We start from the raw sequence: 27,924 nt of genomic DNA on the forward strand, positions 1-27,924 counted from the left end.
GAATTGTGACTTCATAACTCAAAATTCTGAGTTTATGTCACAAAGTTGTGACTGTTACTCAAAATACTGACTTTATACCTGCAAATTCTGAGTTTATATCCCAATTACAACTTTATAACTCATAATTCTGGCTTTAAACGCAGTTAAGACTTTACAACTTCAAATTCTGACATTATATCACGGAATTTAGAGTTTATAACTGCAGACTCTGACATTATAACTCAGATCTCTGGCTTCTGAAGCCGCAATAGCCATTCTTAGGCCTATATTTTACTCAGAGGCGGGAACGGGCTTCAATTAATAAACAGAAACCAATGCGTCTCTGTCGCCCCCTGGTGAAGTTCAGCTGTAACCGCAGAACATTGACATAAAACTAATAACCGAAAAGATAAATCATCATCATAATAATCTCAATTATCATCATGTAAATAAATGACTTTCTCGTGATTTATGGGTAGACTAGAAAACAAATGCGCGCGATGACAGACTGTGGCCGCAGTTTCCGGCGGAAGTGAAGTCTCCACTTACAGGATCACTTCCTGGAGAGTGTTGTGTTGTCGAGTGTCTGTGTGTGTTTGTGTTCGGCTTTCCAGACGCGTGTTTCTGCTCTCCGTCATGAGTGGTGTGTGTGTTTCTCGGTGTCACTCGGACTGACTGCTGTCGGTGAGTTTATCTGCACGCACACACACACACACACACACGCGCGCACAGCTTCATCCTCATCGTGATGAAGCGGACAGTGAATGTAAACATTGGTGGATGTATTCAGCTCATCGTCTGCTCGTGTGCGTTCTGTGTTGGGTTGTGTGTGTGTGTTTGTGTGTATGATTGTGTGTGTTTGTCTATCGTTGTGTGTGTTTTGTCTATTGTTGTGTGTGTTTGTGTCTCCTCAGCACCTCATTCCGCCTCCCTCGGTCTATTTTCTCCTCAGATTCCCCGAGATGAGGCTGTTTCTGTGTCGGTCTGTGCTGTTTTGTGTCGTGTTTTGTGTGAATCTGCTTTCTCTTTCAGTTTGACATCTTCATCTGTCAACAGTGAATCAGCTCTAGAATAAAAGCCCCGGATATTATTCACAAAACACCTGCATATTTAAAGCAAAATATTCATTATACAGCGGTATTATCCTGGATGACATGCTTATAATGATGATTCCTGCGTTGCTTTCGCTTTTGTAATGCTATATGACATGTTTACGTGGCTCTCTGGAATGCTTGATTCTGATTGGTCCAATCACGACATTCAAAGGTATTTTCCTGACCAATAAGAATAGTTTAAAATATGGCTGGAGTTAGGCAAGTTACTTACAAGATGTAACACATTATACAATACTAGTTACTGTCATTTTATTGTAATTAGTATCTTATCAATATTACTAGCTCTAAAATCTAATGCATTACAATACTTTTGTATTAGCTTTACGTTAATGTTATCATTCACTGGCATTTCTGTGTGGAGTTTGCATGTTCTCCCCGTGTTGGTGTGGGTTTCCCCCACAGTCCAAACACATGCGCTATAGGGCAATTGGGTAGGCTAAATTGGCGTAGTGTATGAGTGTGTGTGTGTGAATGAGTGTGTATGGGTGTTTCCCAGTGATTGATTGCATCTGTAAGGGCATCCGCTGTGTCGAACATATGCTGGACAGGTTGGCGGTTCATTCCACTGTGGCGACCCCAGATTAATAAAGGGACTAGCTGAAAACGAATGAATGAATGTTACCATCACTAATAATAATGCTAATATCATTAATGCTTTATTTTATAACCACATTATTATGAATATGTATTATAGTTTTGCCATGACTTGTAATTATTATCAAGATTTTAAGTCATCATATCACAGCGGTTGTTTTAAATATTACAATTATATATAACAAAAACATGAAACATGTTCTCTAATATTATTAGCTGAACTGTTTTATCAAATAAATACAATGCTTGTTTATTTTTATGACGCCAGATAGTAAATGGAATGTGATGGAGTGGAAACTGTGATGTCTTTACCCAAGGTTATCATACCGCATAGATATATACACTAGATGTCGCCTACCCTGTTGTTGTCAATAGAGTCGCCATTTTAGTACAGGGTAGCGCTCCATTGAAATGAATGCAGGACCAAGCCAGAAAATTACACATATATACATATATCTATGAGCGGGAGTTTTCCCGGAGGTCAGTAGGCAATTTTCTTTTTTAAATTATGAAAATTATATTTTACATCACTTTTCTACATTGATGGATCAGTGATCACACTGGCATTCCTGACAAAAAGCTTGTGTTTGTGTGTGTGGAAATATACTATTTACCCTCCTTGTTAAATTTGATCTAATTGTTGTCCTTTAACACCCACCCTCTCTCACTTTTACTTCTCATACTGACGGAGAGAGCGATTCGTTTGTGAATGAATCTCCATTATGAAGGACTCATTCATTAGCCGACAATAATTCAAGTTTCTGGCAGCGCAGCATCTCGTTGTCATATTTCTTTTGCATTGTTTGCTGATTTTATTCAACAAAACTAGCATATGCAGAGTGTTTAGTGCGAGTTGGAGCTGCTTTGCCGTATGGTGAATGCAGTAAGTGACTGTTATCATCAATAATGTGACCTGATTAGCACAAAAGTTCAGAACATACTAAAACGTAAAAAACGTAATCTTACACAGGGCTTTACACTATCTTTTTTGATCAGCAGCCACTGTGGCTAGTAGATTTTCAACATTACTAGCCACTTGCCATTTTCACTAGCCACAATTTTGTTGTTTGGAAAATATATTATAAATAAACAATGTGACTTTGACCTGCTAAAATGACTTGATTTAGATGTTGTGGTGTCCACATGCCTCCTCATTTATTTCACTGTTTGTGTGTGTTGTGTGTGAACGTGCTCACTGTGGATGAGCAAATGGGTTGTGTCACATTGCAATTAGTTTTTGCTTCATGTGACTTTTTAGGGTTCAGAATAAAGGTTTTACCAAATTCATCTCTAACCACACCAAAAAGACATAATTATTTCTTAGCCACATATTTAAATGTGTCAAAACAAGCAAATATATAGCTGTATACATGCACTTTATTCAACAAAACCTTTTTTTAATGAACATTTTAAAAGATCTATTGTCATGCATCTAAAATATGCAGAGTAATGTGTCCTGGCTAAAGGTCTCAGATCAGCAGTTACTATACACAAATGGGGAGATAATCTCATATTAAAGAAATGTTATTGTAAAGGATGATAATTAAACTATATTAACAAAAATAACTGTAAGCAAAAGAAAGCAGGTAAAAACACCACAAGTGATAATGAAAGGATGATCACGTGCCTGAGAATAATTAAAACAAAAGCAGTGACTGCTGCTGATGCTTACAAATATATATATTTTTCAATCTTGATCTCTTAAAAGCAGCAGGACTCTGGGAACACGAGCATCGTTTTCTGTCTAGTCTTTTTCAGAGAGAACCGATCGCAAATGAACGGAAAAAAGCGCAAGTAAACGCTTTTAACAGTCGCACTCTTCACATCACATCACCTGTGCGCGAGTAATCATCCTCTCATAATGTATTCACCTGCTTTGTCTCGCGCGAACAGTTTTCAGTCGTTCTGTTACTCGATTCAAAGATCACATTAGCACGCATATTGGGCCATCCTTATTGTCAAACCCTGCTTTAAGAAAATGTCAAAATTATTTCCAACCTGCCAAAGTGGCTGGTGGGAGCGGCTGTGTAACCCGCCAAAGCTGAAATCTACCCGCATTTGGCGGGTTGGTGGGTGTTAATGTAAAGCCCTGATCTTACCTATGTAATGTTCTGCCTTTGTGCTTTGTTTTCTTTGTTTACTACACTCGTAGACAGAGTTAAAGTCCCGCATCTTCACGTAATAACACTGTGTTGGCCAGTGCGGTTAAATGACACTTGTCCTGGGAGCACTGTACCAATATGGCGGCGCTATTGATGCATGCTCGGGGTCCCTATGCGATATCTAGTGTATATATCTATGATCATACACTGCAAAAAATGCTTTTCTTACTTAGATTTTTTGTCTTGTTTCTAGTCCAAATATCTAAAAATTCTTAATTCGAGAATAATTTTCTAGACAAGCAAAACATTTTGTCTTGTTTTAAAAAATGATCTGCTAATACTAGGTGATTTTTAGCCTAAAACAAGCAAAAAATCTGCCAATGGGGTAAGCAAAATAATCTTATATCAAAAGGAAAAACAAGATTATTTTGCTTACCCCATTGGCAGATTATTTTGCTTGTTTTAGGGTAAAATCCACTTAATATTAGCAGATTATTTCTTAAAACAAGACAAAATGTTTTGCTTGTCTTGAAAATTATTCTCGAATTAAGAATTTTTAGATATTTGGACTAGAAACAAGACAAAAAATCTAAGTAAGAAAAGCCTTTTTTGCAGTGTACTGCTATAATCTTATACCGGCCCATGCCTAATGCTTACGCATATGGTTTGGTGAATTTGGTTTGGTGACAGAAGTATCCACAGTGAAACAAAGTGACAGTGAAAGGACAAATACCCAAATAATAAAGGAATAAAAAAGCCATTTAATTAAAAAAAAAAGGCATAAGTTAATAAAGAATACAAAATAAACCAACTGACAAATGTATGTGCATGCATATTACTGAATGCTCAGTTTGCTTTTTGATTAAACTACATTGCTTTCAGTTTCACAGGCGTTGGTTTGGTTGCACATAGAGACTAACGTCTTTATTCTGGGTTTACCACTCTTACGCCCCATTCACACAGCGTCAACGCTTGACTGAAGGCGTGTCTGAAATTGAGCCTGAAGCGATCGTCATAGCAGCGTCAGCCAATGAAATCCAGTCAGCAATAGGCCACTGTCTAGCTGGTGTATTTGCATACAGCGATCTGATTGGCTGACGCTTCCGTCGGTGCTTGAAAAGTTGAGCTAGTCCCAACATCTGCAGCGAGCAACGCCTCTGAAGCGGTGCCGACGGATCCACAATGCAGTTCGGCAACGCCTGACGTCACCCATTCAAAGTGAATGGGAAGCGTTGACGCTGAAGCCCCGTGTGAATGGGGCGTAAGTTAATACACTTGCATATAAAGTAAATAATATCTCAAAACATTTACTGGGACACTGGCAATTTTTGCTGGGGCACGTGCCTCAGTAAATGATGTCTTGCGACGCTCCTGTGTGTGTGTCTTTCTCAAACTGCTCCTGTCTGTAGCACTAGTTTCTTCCACATCTCCAAAGCCTTCAGTTGTGTTCTGATGTGATTTTTGACTGGGCGTGTGTGTGTGTATGTGTGTGTGTGCAGCTGTGGTATGGAGTCTCCGGCAGCGGTGGACGATGACATCTGTATCCTGAAGCATGAGTCTGCGTACGGTGCGGTGGAGAGCCCGGTGTCGGTGTGTGCCGGAGACGAGTCTGTGGCGTCGCACTTCGCTCTGGTCACGGCCTACGAAGACATCAAGAAGAGACTTCGAGAAACCGAGAAGGAGAACGGCCTGCTGCGCCGCCGCGTCAAACAGCTGGAGGACAAGGTCAGTTCATCAGCATCACACAAACAGCAGCTACTGATGGGAGAAACTGAGCTGTTCAAAGCTTCGAAACATTGACACCAATTGCTTTACAAAACAATTCACTGCTGAGAAGCGTTTAAAACACCACGAGATAGGGACACCTCATGGGTAAAACTGTGGACATGCAATGGAAAGGTTCATTGTAATGTTTGTATGTGTACACATATATCATCAGTGCTGTTATCATCAATGATGTGATTGTCAACGCTGTTATCGTCGACTCTTAGGGGTGTAACAGCTCACGGTCGATTCATGATTCATACGGATCACAACCCATGGTTCAGAACACACATGACCCGCAGATTAATACTTTGTTTTTCATTTGTTGATTAATCCTAAATATCACAGGCAGATCGCCTCTTGCATCATTCAAATCACATGTATAAAAGCATTCAGGCTTTCCTGTGAAATATAATGATGACGGAAGAAGTTGTGAGGTTATTCGGGATGTGGTGGGTTTCTTAGAAGGTGTTGGTTATTAATTTGTGGGTTATTAAAGGTGTTCTCTGTCACTAATTGGCAACAAATTATTAACAATGGCGATTTGCATATGTTTATTAATCCTTAATCACAGTCATATGCGTTTAACTTGACGCTCAAAAATGAAAGTTGTAGGCAGCAATTACATTATGTAACCAATAGGTGGCGACAACCCGCCTTCTAACCAGCCATCAATAATATGCCACTAAATAATTCTTCAAAAATGACATATCTAGCAATGAAACATGAAGTTTTATAAGTGAATAACTTAAAGATTTTTTTGAAAATAAGACTAAAAATAAATATGGGTTATACAAATTATGATTTTAGATTTATACATTTAGTGTTTTCAGCATCAGAAGTAGTAACAGTGAATTTTTCACAGCACTGAATATTTTAGAATTTATTTTTATTCAGCTGAATATGTCTTCATTTTATTTTTGATAAAAGTTCTGTTGATTAACCAAAGGTGTCTTGCAGTACTGCTTTTGTAATAAATGTAATAAATTACATTTGTCTCCTTCCCTTTTTGGCCGATCCGAGAAACGGTCGATACTTGACTAAAAAAACATAATGTGATGCGAACTGTAAGATTTGTGATCTGTTACACCACTGCCATCTCTTTTGTTGTGGTCATCTTTGTTGTCGCCAGTTGTGTTGTCATCGAATCTGTTACCATTATCTCTGTTATTGTCATGTCTGTTGTCGTCAACTTGGTAAGTGTCAGCTCTGTTGTCGTCCACTCTTTTGTCACCGGCTCTGTCGCCGTCAGCTCTTTTGTCGTCAGTTCTGTTACCGTGGGCTCTGTTACCGTGGGCTCTGTTACCGTGGGCTCTGTTACCGTGGGCTCTGTTGTCGTGGGCTCTGTTGTCGTGGGCTCTGTTGTCGTGGGCTCTGTTGTCGTGGGCTCTGTTGTCGTGGGCTCTGTTGTCGTGGGCTCTGTTGTCGTGGGCTCTGTTGTCGTCAGCTCTGTCGTCATAAGCTCTGTTACCGTCGGCTCTGTTACCGTCAGCTCTGTTACCATGGACTTTGTTACCGTGGGCTCTGTTGTCGTCAGCTCTCTTACTGTCAGCTCTGTTATCGTCAGCTTTGTTACCGTCAGCTCTGTCGCCGTCAGCTCTGTAGTCGTCAGCTCTGTCGCCGTCAGCTCTGTAGTCGTCAGCTCTGTAGTCGTCTGCTCTGTAGTCGTCTGCTCTGTAGTCGTCTGCTCTGTAGTCGTCTGCTCTGTAGTCGTCAGCTCTGTTACCGTCAGCTTTGTTACCGTCAGCTCTGTTATCGTCAGCTTTGATACCGTCAGCTCTGTTACCATCAGCTCTGTCGCTGTCAGCTCTGTAGTCGTCAACTCTGTAGTCGTCAGCTCTGTAGTCGTCAGCTCTGTTACCGTCAGCTCTGTTACCATCAGCTCTGTCGCTGTCAGCTCTGTAGACGTCAACTCTGTAGTCGTCAGCTCTGTAGTCGTCAGCTCTGTTACCGTCAGCTCTGTTACCGTCAGCTCTGTTACCATCAGCTCTGTCGCTGTCAGCTCTGTAGTCGTCAACTCTGTCGCCGTCAGCTCTGTCGCCGTCAGCTCTGTCGCCGTCAGCTCTGTAGTCGTCAGCTTTGTAGTCGTCAGCTCTGTAGTCGTCAGCTCTGTTACGGTCAGCTCTGTAGTCGTCAGCTCTGTTGCCGTCAGCTCTGTTACCGTCAGCTCTGTTACCGTCAGCGCTGTTACCGTCAGCGCTGTTACCGTCAGCGCTGTTACCGTCAGCTCTGTTACCGTCAGCTCTGTTACCGTCAGCGCTGTTACCGTCAGCGCTGTTACCGTCAGCTCTGTTACCGTCAGCTCTGTTGCCGTCAGCTCTGTTACCGTCAGCTCTGTTACCGTCAGCGCTGTTACCGTCAGCGCTGTTACCGTCAGCGCTGTTACCGTCAGCTCTGTTACCGTCAGCTCTGTTACCGTCAGCGCTGTTACCGTCAGCGCTGTTACCGTCAGCTCTGTTACCGTCAGCTCTGTTACCGTCAGCTCTGTCGCCGTCAGCTCTGTAGTCGTCAGCTTTGTAGTCGTCAGCTTTGTAGTCGTCAGCTTTGTAGTCGTCAGCTCTGTAGTCGTCAGCTCTGTTACGGTCAGCTCTGTAGTCGTCAGCTCTGTTGCCGTCAGCTCTGTTACCGTCAGCGCTGTTACCGTCAGCGCTGTTACCGTCAGCGCTGTTACCGTCAGCTCTGTTACCGTCAGCTCTGTTACCGTCAGCGCTGTTACCGTCAGCGCTGTTACCGTCAGCTCTGTTACCGTCAGCTCTGTTACCGTCAGCTCTGTTACGGTCAGCTCTGTTACGGTCAGCTCTGTTACGGTCAGCTCTGTTACGGTCAGCTCTGTTACTGTCAGCTCTGTTACTGTCAGCTCTGTTACTGTCAGCTCTGTTACCATCAGCTCTGTTACCGTCAGCTTTGTTACCGTCAGCTCTGTTATCGTCAGCTTTGATACCGTCAGCTCTGTTACCATCAGCTCTGTCGCTGTCAGCTCTGTAGTCGTCAACTCTGTAGTCGTCAGCTCTGTAGTCGTCAGCTCTGTTACCGTCAGCTCTGTTACCGTCAGCTCTGTTACCATCAGCTCTGTCGCTGTCAGCTCTGTAGTCGTCAACTCTGTAGTCGTCAGCTCTGTAGTCGTCAGCTCTGTTACCGTCAGCTCTGTCGCTGTCAGCTCTGTAGTCGTCAACTCTGTCGCCGTCAGCTCTGTCGCCGTCAGCTCTGTCGCCGTCAGCTCTGTAGTCGTCAGCTTTGTAGTCGTCAGCTCTGTAGTCGTCAGCTTTGTAGTCGTCAGCTTTGTAGTCGTCAGCTTTGTAGTCGTCAGCTCTGTAGTCGTCAGCTCTGTAGTCGTCAGCTTTGTAGTCGTCAGCTCTGTAGTCGTCAGCTCTGTAGTCGTCAGCTCTGTAGTCGTCAGCTCTGTTACGGTCAGCTCTGTAGTCGTCAGCTCTGTTGCCGTCAGCTCTGTTACCGTCAGCGCTGTTACCGTCAGCGCTGTTACCGTCAGCGCTGTTACCGTCAGCGCTGTTACCGTCAGCTCTGTTACCGTCAGCTCTGTTACCGTCAGCGCTGTTACCGTCAGCTCTGTTACCGTCAGCTCTGTTACCGTCAGCTCTGTTACCGTCAGCTCTGTTACCGTCAGCTCTGTTACCGTCAGCTCTGTTACCGTCAGCTCTGTTACCGTCAGCTCTGTTACTGTCAGCTCTGTTACTGTCAGCTCTGTTACCGTCAGCTCTGTTACTGTCAGCTCTGTTATCGTCAGCTTTGATACCGTCAGCTCTGTTACCATCAGCTCTGTCGCTGTCAGCTCTGTAGTCGTCAACTCTGTAGTCGTCAGCTCTGTAGTCGTCAGCTTTGTAGTTGTCAGCTTTGTAGTTGTCAGCTCTGTAGTCGTCAGCGCTGTTACCGTCAACTCTGTTACCGTCAGCTTTGTTATTGTCTGCTCTGTTACGGTCTGCTCTGCTATGGTCTGCTATGTTATCGTCAGCTCTTGTTGTCGTTAACATTTTTACGTCAACTCTGCTACTGTCAACTCTTTTACGTCAACTCTGTTATCGCCAACCCTGTTATTGTGCGCTCTGTTACATCAACTTGATTGGCATCATCTCTGTTGTTGCCAATTGTGTTATCATCGAATCTGTTACCATAATTTCTGTTATTGTCATCTCTGTTGTCGTTAACTCTGTTGTCGTCCACTTTATTGTCATCAGCTCTGTTGTCATCAACTCTTTTATCATCAACTCTGTTGTTGTTCACTCTGTTGCACTCAGCTTTTTGAGAGTTTGAGCTTGTAGGGGTGGCCTGCCTATTTATTTGATTACTTTTGACTGCGTTATGTTTAGGGAGAAAGGTAAGCTTCCTGTATTTTCGTTTAAATATTTATAGGTCATTTAGTTCGTTTACTTTGCAGCTTCTGTTTGTTATTTTGGCCTGTGGCCACCCTGAAAAGATGCTCATTTAAAACTGCAATTTTTTTTCTATAATAAATCTATTTAATTACTTTCTACTGAGTGTCCGAGTTTGGTTGTTGACTGAAGTAGGTCTTTTGCGTCAAGTTTTTGTTTTGTCTGGGAAATCCACCACCCACAACACATTTGGTTTTCGTTTATTATGGCCATGTTGTATTCCCCTAGACTTGGGGCGTAATAGTTATCGTCAACTTGGTTATTATCCAGTCTTATGGTCAAATCTGTTATCGTCAACAGTGTTATCATCAAATCTGTTACAGTCAACTTTGTTATAGTTTAACAATATGTTAAACAACAGTTACAGAATCCGATGTTTTCTATCACATATAAGCATGTTGCATTGTTTGACATTAATAATAAGTTCAGTTTTTTTACCGCTCTGAACATAATTTACAGTTTATAGTAAGGGTGTCAAAATAAATAGTTTCTTCGGTGCACCACGATGCAGACGCCGACAATTCGGTATCGGTTCAGTAATAATCATAACCGGTTATTGTGTACTGACGTCATTTATCTCATATGCACTATGTTGCTGTAGCTTACTAGGCGAGCGTGAGTATTTACAACACTCCAACTACTTATATATATACTTATATATATACAAATAGTATATATATAATATATATAGTATATATATCCATATACTTATATATATACAAATAGTATATAAATATATTCATACATTTTAATACAGGAATTCTGCTGTGAAGAAATATTAAACTGTATGGACAGCGCTGTCAATGCACCCTGATGCACTGAGATGTCGAATTGAACCGAATCGATGGCATGATAATCGTCACCGAACCGTGAGAGCAGTGTAGGTTCACAGCTCTAGTTTATAGTATATTCACACAATAAAACAGCAGTTATTAAATCTCATGATTTTACAAATTTGACTTTATTTTTGATCAGATAAACCCAGCATTGTCAAGCAGATGAGACTATCTCTATAACACCATATTACTGTGAGCTTGTTGTATTGAAGTGGGTGTGTGTGTGTGTGTGTGTGTGTGTGTGTGTGTGTGTGTGTGTGTGTGTGTGTGCGTGCGTGCGTGCGTGCGTGCGTGCGTGCGTGCGTGCGTGCGTGCGTGCGTGCGTGCGTGCGTGCGTGCGTGCGTGCGTGCGTGCGTGCGTGCGTGCGTGCGTGCGTGCGTGCTGTTTTTGCAGCACTTCCGTCCTGAAGCTCCTCCGTCTGAAGGGCCGCAGTACATGAATAAAGCCTTCAGTGCGTATCGAGGAATCTACATGGAGAAGGAGGATCTGCAGCTGGAGCTCAATAGAGTGGTACTGTGTGCTGCACTGCTGCTGTTTTACACACAGACACACACACATGCTCTCACATACATTAATACACACACACAAACACTCACACATGCATAAATATACACATACATACATGCATGAATACAAACACGTACATAAATAGACACACTTTCAAACACACACTTATACACACACACATACTCACACATACATAAATACACATACACACATACACAATCTCACACACACGCTTATATACTCTCTCTCACACACACTTATATAATCTCTCTCACACACTTACACACACTCAACAGTCATGTGTGTTTGCTTCCAGAAAAAAGATAAGCAGGATGTGGAGCGGGTCCTGACGGAGCAACTGCAGGCCAAAGAGCTGGAGCTGCTGCAGCTGCGCTCCGAGATGGAGACCAGCCAAGGTCAGGCTTCAAAACAACTGCACCTCATATCACACACCTCTGTTCATTCATAAATAACACAATATTATACAGCAATAATACTGCATTATAATACATAATACAACAACTAACTAGTGGTATACCTGATGGTCTGCTGAATGCTGGATTCTGATTGGCTGATGGTCTCTCTCAGGTGTCAGGTGTTTGGTTATTGTCAGATAAAGGCACAGCTAATGTAGTTCCGGCAGATTTAGCGCGCATTACAGCTCCATATCACTACACTAACATTATACTACAGGTCTACTGAATGCTTGATTCTGATTGGCTGCTGGTCACTCTCAGGTGTTTGGTCATTGACAGATAAAGGCACAGCTAAAGTAGTTTCGGCAGGTTTAGAGTGCATTACTGCTTCATATCACTACACTAACATTATACTACAGGTCTGCTGAATGGTTGATTCTGATTGGCTGCTGGTCACTCTCAGGTGTTTGGTCATTGACAGATAAAGGCACAGCTAAAGTAGTTCCGGCATATTTAGAGCGCATTACAGCTCCATATCACTACACTAACATTATACTACAGGTCTACTGAATGCTTGATTCTGATTGGCTGCTGGTCACTCTCAGGTGTTTGGTCATTGACAGATAAAGGCACAGCTAAAGTAGTTTCGGCAGGTTTAGAGCGCATTACAGCTCCATATCACTCCGCTGAATGATTATATTTATTTCACAGTCAGAAATCACACCAGAACACAACAGGAGGAGGAGATGCGGAGGACACTAGTGCTACACACAGCAGACGTTTGAATAATACAAACACCTGACTAACATGCTCTCAAATAACACATCTCATCAGTGGATTCAGCAGCTGTGGGAACTATAGTGGACTAAAACTCTGTTGAATTAATAGATTAATGCACATCTGAGCTGTAACGGCTACACTTATTATCTTATTATATATACATGCATTATCCTCTAATAATTTAACAGTTTTAGTTATTCCACACTTGCACAATAGGGCTGTGATGAATGCTTGATTCAGTAGATAAAGTAGTTCCAGCAGGTTTTGATCACTTTATAAGAAGGGTGGTGTGAGTTGAATAATTAATGACATGCCATTGATTTATTCTAAAGTAATGCACTACATTTCAAGTATTAGTTTTACATTCATATTAAATTGCTTCTAGTTAAATGTTCTAGCAAAATGTTTTAATTTGTGTCTGTTTGTCTGTGTGTGTGTTCAGTGATGAAGAGTCTGACTGCGGATACGTCCGAGTATTGGCACGTGGACCGACACAGCAGTGAACTGAAGATCCAGAACCTGCAGGAGCAGCTGGACAGACTGCAGCTGGAGAACAACACACTCAACAAACTCTACAGAGACACACAGGTCTCTCACACACACACACACACACACACACTGATTACAAACACTATACACTCCCTGACTTGTCTTGTGGTGGATCTATTATAAGAGCAGCAGATAATATCTGGTCTTCTAGTTGATGATGTGTGAAAGTGTCAGAAGGTGGATTTCTCTGCTGGATCATCTGCTGATCTGCATCATCACCAATACTGCAGAAGACCTACTGGATCCAGCATGGACCAAGATTCTCACAGAAATCAGTCAAGTTTGGTGAAGGAGACATCATGGTTTGGGTTCATTCAGTATGGGGGCGTGCGAGAGATCAACAGCCTGAGGTATCAAGATATCTGTGCTGCCCATTGCATTACAAACCACAGGAGAGGGACAATTCTCCAGCAGGATAGCGCTCCTTCTCATACTCCAGCCTCCACATCAAAGCTCCTGAAAGCAGAGAGTGCTCCAGGAATGGCCAGCCCAGTCACCAGACATCAACATGATTGAGCTGATGAAGGAGGAGGTGTTGAAGATGAACACAAAGACTCTTGATGAACTCTGGGATCCTGCTGAAGCTTTCTTCTTCATTCCAGATGACTTTATTAATCAGTGATGTGAGTCATGTCAGAGATGTATGGATGCAGTCCTCCAAGCTCATGATGGAGTCAGACACAATCTTCATTCTGTCTCCACTGCAGCAGGACTTTATATTCTATACTGGACATTATTTCTGTTCAGTGATGACACTTTAGTCTGAGCAGAGTCAGAGCGCACTGTCCTCATCAAATCAGTCAACATCAAGACATGATCAGATTTATTGAGCTCAAATCAGCAAAATCTAGAGGCCTTCACCTTTCATAGAGACACTTCTGACACTCAATTGTTACAAATTCCAACCTTGCTTTCCTCCATACAGCAAGCCAGACCCGTAACAGTAAATAATATTATATTAAAGTAATTAGAACTCCTTCAAATTAATGAGGAGCCCGGAGTCTCATCTCCAGTTTAAAAGTAAAAACAACAACAAAGACGAATGACCAAAGAAATAACGTAAAGTCCAATTTATTTGACGTTTACATTTAAAAAAGGAGACAATAAAAAGCTTGCCGAGGTAAATGCCAAAATAACAAACAAAACACAACAGCTTGCTAAGTTTTTAACATGAAATTAAACAAATAAAATAGCATTCACTTACCTCCCTACTAACCACAAAACATGAGGAAAACGTAGTAAAACAAAAAGGCACCCTCCTCAGCACACGTGTCTCCGTATATATCTCAAAGTCAACACTCAGCGTTCACTTTTAACAATTTAGCCGAGTAAAATACAACACAATTTCTACTCCACAAAACAAACAACACAAGCCGGGAGAGAGGAGACTCTTCAAACGACGTTCCAGTGCGGTTTAAATTGTCTCCACAAACAAGCCGGCCTCCACGTGCTGGCTGGCACCTGACTCACCACACCTGTGCAGCAATGAGGAAACCTATTCGGAGACAGAGGCAATCAAAGACCTCACTACTTAAAGAGCCCATATTATACATGAAAAAGGGTCATATTTCGGTTATGTGGGTCTCCAACAACATACTGATATTCATGCAAGGTCAAAAAACACTTTCATGGTCTTATAATCTGCATTTATTTGTACCTAATTATCCCAGCGACTCCCATTTGAATTGTTCAGTGATTCATTTGTTCCCCTCATTAACGCGAAGCTATTCTGCGCTGATTGGACCGATGACAGCCTGTTCTGATTGGTCGACAGCGTTCAGCGCGAGACAAAGGCCCAGCACGGTTTGTCAAGCCCCTGGCGGACGGGCCCGCGGGATAACCCCGTGACTGTCATAACCCCCCGCACGGGAAGTATGCACAGCAATAAGCAGTGAAAATTACACCGATAGCGTGCACATCATTTACTGAGCGTGATTTCCGTGACCGAGCTTTTCTCCCTTCTCGGCTGTAACTTAGATAATTTCTATTTGCAGTTATTGCTGTGGCACCTCTTACCTGAAGTGTTCTCAGGGCTTACCTGTACTCTGCTTTGCCCAAAGATCCCATCCCCAGCCAGGGGGTTGTAGTGCTCACCAGCGTGTAGCAGGCTGCCTTTGTGCCTAATAAACTGGCCTTATTTTGCACGCACACCTGCTGTATTGTCTGCCCATTCTCACAGGTCTCATATACCAGTCTTTTCTGATCCTTCCTTTAACAATCGAATGAATCGCCCACTGTAAGCGTGTAGACTGCTGAATCAATTATTTCCCCTCACACTTCCAATAATATCCAGGTAAGCACAGCGTCTTCTTGACTCATGACTTCAGGATCTGTTTGTCTGTGTTAGTGGGCGGGGCGCAGGTTTACATTTTCCCGGGTTTGCGCCCATAACAACTATGTTTCGTAGTCACGTCACGCCGAAACGGCTAAAGACTCGTTATGAAGACGATTCATTCTAACCACTATGACTCGACTCTTTTTTTAGATGAATCAACAGTTTTAAAAACTGTCCGCTGTCAGATTTAAGCCTAGGCTGGATATTTCACTTCACTTAGATCTGTGTTACACACTACATGGAGGCTCATTTTCGAAAACCCACAATAGGGGCTCTTTACGATATTTATTTATTTTATTATTTTTATATTATTATTTAATTATTTAAAGAAAATACATAACACCAATCATCAACTAGAAGTCCAGGTAATATTTGTGTTCCTAAAACTTGGATAGGCAGCAAGACTACTGTCAGGTAGTGTACAGTGTGGGAAATAAAAATCAAACATATTTCTAAAGGTGCTGTTGGCTTGAAATTTTCCTCAGATGTTGGTCACAACAAAAAGAAATCCACACATGCAAAGAAAACCAAACTAATAAGTTTACAAATGAAGTTCTGCGTAATAAAATGAAATGACACAGGGAAAAAGAAGTACTGAACACATGAAGAAAGGGAGGTGTATTTCAGTACTGAAAGCCCAGACAGCAGCTGAAATCTCTCAGTGGTTCTTCAGCAAGCCTCTGCACTTCCTCAGTGTGCATGAAGATCAGCTGCAGTCCAACATCTACATCAGCAGGAGGATGAGGATGAAACCATTCCAGCAGGACAATGATCCAAAACACAGCCGAGGAGACTCTCAGATACTTTCAGAGAAAGAAAAGCAAGCTGTAGAATGGCCCAGCCAATCACCTGACACCAATCCAATAGAGAATACAGAATAAAGCTCTGATTTGATAGACGAGACCCACAGAAGCATCAAGATTTACACACTCTGTTGAAGACTGTGAGAAACTCACATCTGAGCAGTGCATGAGGCGTCATTATTCTCCATATGAGAGGCGTCTTTAAGCTGCAGCACCACAAAACACTGTTCTATAAAGTATTAAACATGTTTCAGTAGTTCAGTGCTTTCTCCTGCTGTCATTTCATTCTTATCACACACAACTCATTAATCAGATTTGTTTGTTTAGTTTTTATGTGTGTAATGTTTGGGTTTTCACCAAAGTCTGCTTCACACTCCCTGTCCGCAGCTCCTGTAGAGATATTATTCCCAGGAAAGACATGACCATGTGTTCAACACTTACTGTTCCTGCTGTGTGTGTATATTATGTCCACTAAGATGATTCTGTGTTTGTGTCTCGTGATGTTTTTCTCTTCAGAACGCTTCAGAAAACTGCATCGCTCATGACGATCAATCCCATAATACTCTGACTGACATCAGGTAAATACGACAGCTCTTCTGTCTGTTTGTGTGTGTGTAGTCAAAATTTAGTGTGTGTGTGTGTGTGTGTGTGTGTGTGTGTGTGTGTGTGTGTGCATGTAGTATTTAGAGTGTGTATGCAGTTATTGCCATTGTGTGTGTGTGTGTGTGTGTGTGTGTGTGTGTGTGTGTGTGTGTGTGTGTGTGTGTGTGTGTGTGTGAGTGTGTGTGTGCATGTGTTAGTTTGTGTGCATGTGTGTGTTTGTGTGCATGTGTGTGCATGCAGTATTTAGAGTGAGTGTGTATGCAGTTATTGCCATTGTGTGTGTGTGTGTGTGTGTGTGTGTGTTTGTGTGCATGTGTGTGCATGCAGTATTTAGAGTGAGTGTGTATGCAGTTATTGCCATTTGTGTGTGTGTGTGTGTGTGTGTGTGTGTGTGTGTGTGTGTGTGTGTGTGTGTGTGTTTGTGTGCATGTGTGTGCATGCAGTATTTAGAGTGAGTGTGTATGCAGTTATTGCCATTGTGTGTGTGTGTGTGTGTGTGTGTGTGTGTGTGTGTGTGTGTGTGTGTGTGTGTGTGTGTGTGTGTGTGTGTGTGTGTGTGTGTGTGTGTGTGTGTGTGTGTGTGTGCATGTGTGTGCATGCAGTATTTAGAGTGTACATGCAGTTATTGCCGTTGAGTGTATTTTTTTTATAAATCTGTGTTTGTGTGTCTGAGTGTGTGCTTGTGTCTATCCATTATTTATTGTGTTTATATGCTGTGATTGGGACTGATAAGTGTGCGTGCGTGCATATGTGTTTGCGTGAAAGTCTGTGTGTGTGTGTGCAGTGCTGCAGGTCTCCACTAGAGGGAGGAATTGTCTCAGCTGTAAATGACTCACATGATTGAACAAACGTTGCACTTTGTGTGTGTGTGTGTGTGTGTGTGTGTGTGTGTGTGTGTGTGTGTGTGTGTGTGTGTGCGTGCGTGTGCGTGTATGCGTGCGTGCACGCAGGTCTCTGGCAGTGGTTCAGTCGTATCAGGACGTCCTCAGTGAAGTGTGTTGTCTGCGGTCAGCGGTCAGATCTCAGTCTGAGCTCATGAGGAGACTGAAGGACAGACCTCTGCTGCCTGCCTTTAGGAGAGGTGAGACGCACAAATACACACACAGAACAAACTCTACAGTGACACACACTTACACTTTTACGCGCATACAAAAATAAACAAACACACGCAAGACATTATCTGAGGTTTTGTGTTGTAGTTTTGACTGTTTTCACTGCATACTGATCAGTTTTTGACTGTACAGACTATTTTTGTTGCAACTCTGACTTACATTGCAGTTCTGACTTTTTCTCAGAATTTACATCCTGCAATTTTTTACCCTAAAGTCAACTCAGTTTTTATTTAAGCAATATGTTTCCCGATAGTCTCCAGAACAAACCATCGTTATACAATGACTTGCCTAATTACCATAACCTGCCTGGTTACCCTAATTACCCTAATGAAGCCTTTACATGTCACTTTAAGCTGTATAGAAGTGTCTTGAAGAATATCTAGTCTAATATTATTTACTGTCATCTTGACAAAGAGAAAATAAATCAGTTATTAGAGATGAGTTATTAACACTATTATGATTAGAAATGTGTTGAAAAAAATCTGCTCTCTGTTAAACAGAAAATGGGGAAAAAATAAACAGGGGGGTCATAATTTAGGGGGGCCAATAATTCTGACTTCAACTGTAAGAAAAGTTTTATTTGTCTAAAAGTTTTAAAATTACTCTACAATGTGTGTAAACTAGCTTGATGTCAAAACGACTTGTCTAAAATCGATAACAGAACAGTCTAGAAATCAATTATTGGTTCCAATTCTAGATGTCAAGATTGATGTTATGTGATTTGGTCAAATGTAATGTTATTCAGTTCATCAGTTTACATCATATCAGTTTGCATTTTGGCGTGTTTTTATGTAGTTTTGTCATAAAGGTTGATCTGGGATATCTTTTTTGTTACTTTATGTACAGCTCAGCGCCCTTAGCAGAACAAAAACTGAACGTCAGATGTTGAGTGGTGGAGAAACGTCCAAAAACACGTAAAAACGCAAATTGATTAATTGTCAACTCTGCAAAAAATCCATTTCTTACTTAGATTTTTGTCTTGTTTCTAGTCCAAATATCTAAAAGTTCTTAAATCAAGAAACATTTTCTAGACAAGCAAAACATATTGTCTTTTTAAAGAAATAATATGCCAAAATGATGTGAGATATTCCTTAAATCAAGCAAAATAATCTGCTAATGGGGTAAGCTAAATAATCTGATCACAAATCGAAAAACAAGATTATTTTGCTTATCCTATTAGCAGATTGTTTTGCTTGATTTAAGGAATATCTCACGTCATTTTGGCATATTATTTCTTAAAAAAGACAATATGTTTTGCTTGTCTAGAAAATGTTTCTTGATTTAAGAACTTTTAGATATTTGGACTAGAAACAAGACAAAAAATCTAATTAACAAAAGGATTTTTAGTAGTGAAAACTTTGACGTCTGTTGGACATCCACACACTGATGCCTGTTTGACCACCAAAATAAGGACACAAATGTATTAAAATATAAGAGTAAGATAAGTGTAAGATAAGTTTTATTTGTCTAAATGTTCACAGTTTACTCTGGATTTTTCTCTCTACAGTGCGTGCAAAGAGCTTGATATTAAAACATCACATTTAAATGTAACATTAGTGCCAAACGTCAAAAAATATTGACAGGACTTTCCTCTAATTGCTGTTTTTTGATGCCAATATTAGATGTCGATCCATTTGATGTAATTTTCATCATGACACAGACGCCTGTTTGACATTTAAATAAAAAGTATTACGAAAAGTATTAGGCAAGGCAAATTTATTTCTGTTGCACATTTTATACACAGTGGCAATTCAAAGTGCTTTACATAAACAAGAATAAAAGAGACAAGTGTAAGAAAAACAATAGAGACAAATAGTATAAAAACAGATGAAAATGTGTTAAAACAGGTTATAAAAGAATGAAAAGAAGAGCAAGACACAACAGTGTGATCTGTCGGACGCAGCACAGGGCTCATTCAGTAAAGGCTCAGTTAAACAGATGTGTGTTCAGTCTGGATGTGAATGTGTCGGTCCCACTTTATATTAAGTGTCCTTAACTACTTTGTACTTGCATCAAAAAAATAAATACAACGTACTTACTGTGTTTATAATGTATTTGAGAACACTTGTGGTGCTTTTGAATTGGCATAGAGGTTGGGTTATGGACAGGTTTGGTGGTATGGGTAGGTTTAAGGGTGGGTTAAGGTGTAAGGGTGGTCAACAGTGTATTTACAAATGTAATTACAAAAGTTAATTAAAGATGTAATTACATACATGTATTTAATCAAGCATAAGTACACAGTAAATACATGTATTTACACAATTGTAACAAACTATTAATTCCTATGTAAGTACATATTAGTTAAGGCCACTTAATAAAAAGTGGGACCAACGTGTCTAGAGTCGGAGCAAGTCGGAAGCTGATTCCAGCAGCAGGGGGCGCTGTTATAACTGAAGGCGGATTCACCCTGCTCTGACTGAACTCTAAGAATTTCTAGTTTATATGATTCTGATGATCTGAGTGATCTGTTACGCTCCATTCACACGGGGCGTCAACGATTCCCATTCACTTTGAATGGGTGACGTCAGGCGTTGCCGAACTGCATTGTGGATCCGTCGGCGCCGCTTAATGCTGCGTTCACACCAGATGCGGAATGCGCGTCAGGCGCGAGTGATTTACATGTTAAGTCAATGCAAACGCGCGAATAGACATCCTGCAGCGCGATACGCATGAATGGTGAGACGCGAATGACGCAGCTTGCGCAAATGGCGCGGGGCGAATTGAGCGTTTTGGGCGTTTGACGTGCTTAACGAACGTTTCGCGCAAATCTCTCGATTTCGAAAATCTGAACTTCAGCGTACATTCGCGCAGCATTAACCAATCAGAAGCTTGCTCTTGTGGGGGCGTGATTGTGACGTAGAACCTGTTGTCGGTGTTCCGAGGGAAATCCTCCAGCTTTCACCGACAACAGTTCATCAAACTCTGCTTGGCTCAGTCAGAAGCACCGCTGAAAGCCTCCGTCATCCAGGTTCAGTTTCTGGAGTTTATGAGCTCACAGTGCTGGGTGCACCTCTGAAAGAATGTAGTGGACTCAGAAACGTATCGATGCTGTTTATCATCCTTCATAAAGCACATAAACACTGTTATTTTCTTCATAAAATCCATGTTAGCCATTTAGCTATGAAGCTAGAGTCACCAAGCAGACAGAAGCCCGCCCATCACGTCAATCCGCGTCTGTTCTGAAGTGAATTTGACATGCGAATGAAGCGGGGTTTGACGCGCGAATGAAGCGAGTAAATTCAAATGTTCACGCGGCTATTTACTTGCGAATAACGCGATTTATCCGCGCGTTCCGCGTCTGGTGTGAACACAGCATTAGAGGCGTTGCTCGCTGCAGAAGTTGGGACTAGCTCAACTTTTCAAGCGCCGGCGGAAGCATCAGCCAGTCAGAACGCTGTATGCAAATACACCAGCTTGACCAGGGGTCACCAACCTTGTTCCTGGAGAGCCACCTTCCTGCAGGTTTTAGTTGCAGCTCTGACCAAACACACCTGTTTGTAATTATCAAGTGCTGCTTTAGGTACTATTAATTGGTTCAGGTGTGTTTGATCAGGGTTGGGACTGAATTCTGCAGGAAGGTGGCTCTCCAGAAACACAGTTGTGATCCCTGAGCTAGACAGTGGCCTCTAGCTGACTGAATTTTATTGGCTGACGCTGCTATGATGATCGCTTCAGCTCCAACTTCAGACACGCCTTCAGTCAAGCGTTGATGCTAGGTTTGTATTCAGTGAGCATATCTGTAATGTATTGAGCTGCTATAGGCCATTCAGTGATGTATAGAGCAGTAATAATACTGTAAACTCTATTCTGAATGTGACTGGGAGCCAGTGTAGAGACCTGAGGACAGGTGTGATGTGCTCTGATTTCCTGCTTCATCCTGGCCGCAGTGTTCTGGATGAGCTGTAACTGACTGTGTGTTTGGGAAGGCCAGTGAGGAGGCCGTTACAGTAATCCATCCTGCTGCTGATAAAAGCATCAACATTAGAATATATTATTTGTCTGTACAATGCGTATACAGTAAACTAGCTTGCTGTCAAAGCGACACATCAATAATCGATTACAGGATAATCGAGAAATCAATTTTGGATGGCGACGTCAGCATCGATGTTATGCGATTGGTCAGATCTGATGTTATGTTGACATCACGTTAGTCAGTTTACATCATGTTGATTTGCATTTTGATGTTTTTTCTCTTCATTTTAATGTAGTTTTGCAGTGGAGGTTGAAATGGGATGTGTTTTTATTATTTTACGTTCAGCTCAGCGCTGCCAGCACGACAACAACTCAACTATAAACATACATTCAGTGGTGTTGTAGGAATAACTCGGCGTTTCAGTGACAGTGATGCTCCACTCCGCTCCATCAGTGTGTGTGTTTTCTGTCCACGCTGCGCTTTCCGCCGTCTGCGTTCGTTAGTATTCCTCGTGTGTTTCAGAGGAAAAGCAAAAGGTGCAAATTAGAGCGAGTGTTCAAATGAGGAAGAGCTCCATGTTTATTTCAGCAGTCTGAGACGAGACGGCGTGGAGGAAACGCGGCTTTCTTAAGATATTCCCCACATATTCCTCTGAGAGATCAGCAACATAATCAGTTTTCAAATGAGCCCTCATTGTTTCTTTAGATGAGAAACGGGGCCGAGCAGAAAGCTAGTGATCTGGAGGAAACGCGTCCCCCGAGGGAAGCCAGCGCCGCCGCCGCCGCCATACACTGATGCATGCTTTATTTATGATCGCAGCTCAGAGCCATCTGTGTGTGTAAAAATAGTGTTCGGACACTGCGGAGATCTGGGCGCATTTCAAACTTCAGACCCAGGCCAGACTCGGCGAACACACACACATGCAGAAATATCAGTGTGTGTGTTTATGTGCACAATTGATATGCATAGCATTAAAATCAGCTAAATATTTTATACATGAGTGTCCGAGTGATACAAAATGACATTTGTTACCAGTTTGAAATGAAAACACTCATTTTTACACAAAAATACTGATTTTTCGGACTTTTTGTTGCAGTTTTGACACTCAATATTGACTTTTCACATGCACTGATCACTCTTTTTGCTGAAATTATGATTTTAATTGTTGCAGTTTTGACTTTTTGTCACATTTCTGACTCTCCATGGCAGTTCTGAAGTTCTCAGTTTTGACTTCTGTTTTATTTGTGACTTTTTTGTTGCAATTCTGACATTTTCTGATGTTTTTCACAATATATATAGAAACTAACTTAAAAAACAGTTTATAAAGTTTTTTTACTGTTGTTGTAATGTTGTCAGTCAGTGTGTCTGTGCACATGCTGCTTTTTGTGTGTGTGCATGCATCTATTTGTGTGTGCGTGTGTTTGGTCGTCTGTGTTTGTGTGTTTGTGCATTTGTGTGTGTGTGTGTTTGTGCATTTGTGTAAACGCGTGTGTGCGTGCATTTGTATGTTTGTGCGCGCATTTGTGCGCCTGTTTGTGCATTTGTGTGTGTGTTTTTGTGTGCGTGTACATGCATCTTTGTGTGTGTGTTCTTGTCCATTTGTGTTTGTTTGCACTTCTTTGTACGGGGGTTCGTGCATTTGTGTGTGTGTGTGTGTGTGTGTGTGTGTGTGTGTGTGTGTGTGTGTGTGTGTATACGCGTGTGTGCGTGCATTTGTATGTTTGTGCGCACATTCGTGCGTCTGTTTGTGCATTTGTGTGCGTGTTTTTGTGTGCGTGTACATGCATCTTTGTGTGTGTGTGTGTGCATTTGTGTATGTTTGCACTTCTTTGTATGGGGTTTGTGCATTTGTGTGTGTGTTTTTGTGTGCGTGTACATGCATCTTTGTGTGTGTGTGTGCTTGTGCATTTGTGTATGTTTGCACTTCTTTGTATGGGGGTTTTTGCATTTGTGTGTGTGTGTTTGTGCAATTATTTGTGTGTATGTGTATGTGTTTGCTTGTGCATGCAGCCTTTTGTGCGTGTGTGCATGCATTCGTATGTGTGTGTGTGTTTTTGTGTGTGGATCTGTGTGTGTGTTTGTGCATTTGTGTGTGTGTGCGTGTCTGTGTGCATTTATCTTTGTGTGCGTGTGTGCATGCATTTGTATGTGTGTGCGTGTATTTGTGTACCTGTCAGTGCATCTGTGTGTGTGTTTGTGCATTAGTGTGCGTGTGTTTGTGCATTTGTGTGTGTGTGTGTGTGTGCGCGTGTCTGTGTAAAGTCATCTTTGTGTGCATGTGTTTGTGTGTGTTTTTGTGTACCTGTCAGTGCATCTGTGTGTGTGTTTGTGCATTTGTGCATTTGTGCATTTGTGTGTGTGTGTGTGTGTGTGTGTGTGTGTGTGTGTGTGTGTGTATGCATTCATCTTTGTGCGTGTGTGCATGCATTTGTTTGTGTGTGCCTATGTTTGCATGTCTGTGTGTGTTTGTGCAATTGTGTGCGTGTGCATGCATTTGTATGTGTGTGCGTGTTTTTGTGCATCTGCATTTGTGCATTTGTGTGTGTGCGTGTGTTTGCGCGTCGGTGTGTGTGTGTGTGCATGCTTTTGTGTATGTGTGTGTTTGTGCATGTTTTGTGTGTGAGTGCATGCATGCATCTGTGTGCGTGTGCATGCTTTGTGTGTGCGTGTGCTTGCGTGTCTGTGCGTTTGTGTGTGCGCATGCGTACATCTGTGTGCCGCTCTGCATTTGTGTATGCGTTCGTTTGTGTGTGTGTGTGTGTGTGTCTGAGGTGTGTATTAAACCGTCAGACTGTGGGTTTCAGCTGCTTCAACTGTTCCAGTGCAGTGTCTGGACGATGTGGAGCGGGTCCGGGACTCGACTCCGCGCCCCCCCAGTGCTCCTCCGCTGGCCTCACAGGACCTGATTGAGAGCACCCCGCTGCGCATGAGTTCTCTGGACGACAGCTCCTGGTCCTTCCCGAGTCCTCCCAGACCCAGCGAGGCGCTCTTCTGGAGCCCGGCGGCAGACTGAGGGCCGCCCCGCACCGCACTGCCTTACCGCACACACACACACACACACACAGCTCAACACACACTCTTGATTACGCACAACTCAACACACTCGCGTTATGTTTTACACAGATGAGTTCCTGGAACCCGTGTGTCCATCCTCACTCTCTGCTGGAGGTTTCTCTCGGGCTGTTCTTCATCAGTGTTTTGTTGTTGGTGCGACTTTAAAACTGTTTTGTTTCCCCAAATCAGAGGATTTTGCTGCAGGTCTGAATTTGACGATGATTTTTCAGAGCAAATTTTTCCTTCTTACTGCGTTTCTGTTGTTGTTTTCTTCTCTTCTTCATCATTTGGGTTAGTTTGTTTGTGTGACTCCAGGAAGGTGTCCTGACTCTCTGCTGGAGATTTGCTCACTCGTCCGCTGTTTTCTCGCTCTTTTCCTTTTTTTGCTGATGAATTTCACTTTTTGTTTTAAACTTTAAAATTCTACATTTTGTTTGTTGGTGCAACTTTTAAATGTACATTTATTTGGTGCAGCTTTACATTTCTTTTTTAATTCCTATGACCGTTCTGCAACATAAAATAAAACTTTTATTATTTTTTTTTACTGAAATCAAAAACTAAAACTGCTAGTTCAGATTTATTTGTGGCAACTTGAAAATTCTACAAATTTGATTAATTTAAAACGCAGTTCTGACTTTTTTGCTGTAATTGTGAATTTGTCATCATTTTATAGCAGTTTTTTTTCATTCTTAATTAATTTTTGTAGTTTTTTTTACAGACTCGTGTCAGTAAGCCTTCCTCACTCTGCTGCAGTTTTCTCTCTTCTGGACTTTTTTTCATCAATTTTGCAACTAAAATTCTGATTCGTGTTGATCAGATTTCTTTAAAATTCTGAATTTTCATTTTAGAAAATTTTAAATTTTTATTGTTTTTTTTTTCTCCTTTCTTTTCGCCCAAAATGATCAATTGGCTCAATTTGTAGGTGCCCCACAGGCTGCTGGAGCTCTGATCGCTCTCCACTGCAGCTCAGTCTCGCACTCCTCACCCTGAGTTCAGATTCTGCATGTTGTTTTTGCTGCAACTTTAAGATTCTGATTTAGTTGCTGAAATTTTACAATTATTTTTTACATTAAACTTCACTTTTGTTTTGTTTTGTTGCTTCAGGTTAAATGTTTTTTTTTTTTTTGCTGGTTTAACGTTAAGAATATATTTTTGTGCAATTTTAAAATTCTGATCATTATTATTATTTTTTTTTCTTATAATTTCTTTGGTGCAACATTAAACTTCACATTTGTTTTGTTGCTTCAGCTTGAAACTTTAAAATCTTTTTTTTTGTGCAACTTTAAAATTCAGATTTTATTTTTTTTGCAACTTTTTTGCTGCAATTTCCTTTAATTGCAGCTTTTTCATATTATTTTCACAGTTGTGCGCTTTCACCTTTACATTTTTATCCTGAGTTTTACCCTTGATTTTTGCAATTGCAACTTAATCTCGATTTCTAAGATGTCTTAGAAGTCTTAAAGTTGCATCTTTTTAATGTCTTCTTGCTGACTTTGCAGATTCACACTAAAGCTTGTCTGAAGTTGTGACGAGCATTTCTGTTTTTAAACACCGATAATAAATCCATGGCAGAGGCAGTGCTCTGTAGTGGCTGATCTGCTGTTTCTGAGCTCTGCTGCTCTTGTGTAGATGGTGAGGAGGATGTTGAGCTGTGAGCTGGACTCTTCATCAGTGTCTGAAACTGTGCTGTGAACAAACAGACCCAATAAAGCTTCACACAGGTTCCAGATTTTACACTCGCAATCATCAGAATCCAGTTCCTTCCACACTGCACACTTATATCTCGCTCAGTCTTTCTCCCACTCTCAGCTTCATCTCACTCCTCTCACGTTATTTTCACAACTCCAATGTTTTCTTCTTTAGAAATGTCTTCTTTTCTGTTGCCAAGTTTTAAACCAAGTTTTTGGTACAAATTTAAAATTCAGATTTTCTTTCAGTTCAACTTAATTTTTTGTTAGTTCAACTTTAAAAAAAAAAAGTTTTTTTTTGTTGGTTCAACTTAAAACAACTTAAAAATATATATTTTTTGTTCCAACTTAAAAAAAAATACTTTTTGTTAGTTCAACTTAAAAATTCATTTTTTTTTCGTTGGTTCAACTTTTATATATTTTTCATTTGTTGGTTCAACTTAAATATTTTTTTGCTGATTCAACTTAAAAATTATTACTTTTTTGTTGCTTCAACTTAAAAATTCAGATTTTTTGTTGATTCAACTTAAATTCAGATTTCATTTTTTGTTGGTTTAACTTAAAATTCAGATTTTTTTTGTTGGTTCAACTTAAAAATTCAGCTTTTTTTATTCAACTTTTTAAAATTGTTGGTTCAACTTAAAAATTCTGATTTATTTTGGTTGGTTCAATTTTAAAAATCATATTTTTTTGGTTTGTTCAACTAAAAAAAATTTTTTTTTGTCGATTTAACTTAAATTCAGATTTAATTTTTTGTTGGTTTAACTTTAAAGATCTCATTTTTGTTGTTGTTGGTTTTCTACAATTACACAAACCTTTATTGCACAATTTCAGATTTCAGTCTCATCCTTTGTACATTTTTTGTCTCTTAAATACTGACTTCTCTTCTCCAAATTCACACTTTCTCAGATCTGAGATGGCAAAAAAAATTGAATTACATTTTTTTCATTCCATGTCATAAATAATCCTGCATAATCGATCATCTGCGTTTCTGTTTTCTCTTCTGAACATGTAGAAATGGAGCAGTTGTTGATCAAGTCTCGATGAGCATTTAAAGGTGATTTTCAGGCATAACTGAAGTTCTGTTGTGTCCTGTTAAAGCACAAAGCTGAAGACGAGTTTCTCTTTTCTGTGTTGGTGGTGTAAATAATGAGTATTTATTACGGGGCTTTTGGTTTGTCATTAAACACGATGCGCTCTTCAACCAAAATGCAATGTACAGTAGATAATTTTTTAGCACTATATTGAATCTGAAGTGTTTGTAAATATTCAATAAATGAGTCCATGTGAAACTGAGCTGATCTCATTCTCTACCAACATCACACATAAAAAAAACTACAGCGAAATACTGAAAATAAAAGACTTAAAATCAAATAATGAAACACACG

The 27,924-nt window shown here is 41.0% G+C and overlaps 1 protein-coding gene across 2 annotated transcripts; it reads left to right on the plus strand.

The window, feature by feature from the left end:
- The first annotated feature begins 523 nt into the window (after positions 1-523).
- azi2 (5-azacytidine induced 2) lies at positions 524-27,828 on the plus strand. 2 transcript variants are annotated; one of them, NM_214733.2, is given in 8 exon segments: positions 524-663; positions 5,290-5,515; positions 11,170-11,286; positions 11,600-11,699; positions 12,922-13,067; positions 16,683-16,744; positions 17,720-17,850; positions 24,599-26,591. In NM_214733.2, coding segments are annotated over 7 exon segments (984 nt in total). In that variant the 5' UTR covers positions 524-663; positions 5,290-5,296; the 3' UTR covers positions 24,808-26,591.
- The last annotated feature ends 96 nt before the right edge of the window (positions 27,829-27,924 follow it).

This window comes from Danio rerio, chromosome 16 (genome assembly GCF_049306965.1).
Source record: "Danio rerio strain Tuebingen ecotype United States chromosome 16, GRCz12tu, whole genome shotgun sequence".
NCBI lineage: Eukaryota > Metazoa > Chordata > Actinopteri > Cypriniformes > Danionidae > Danio > Danio rerio.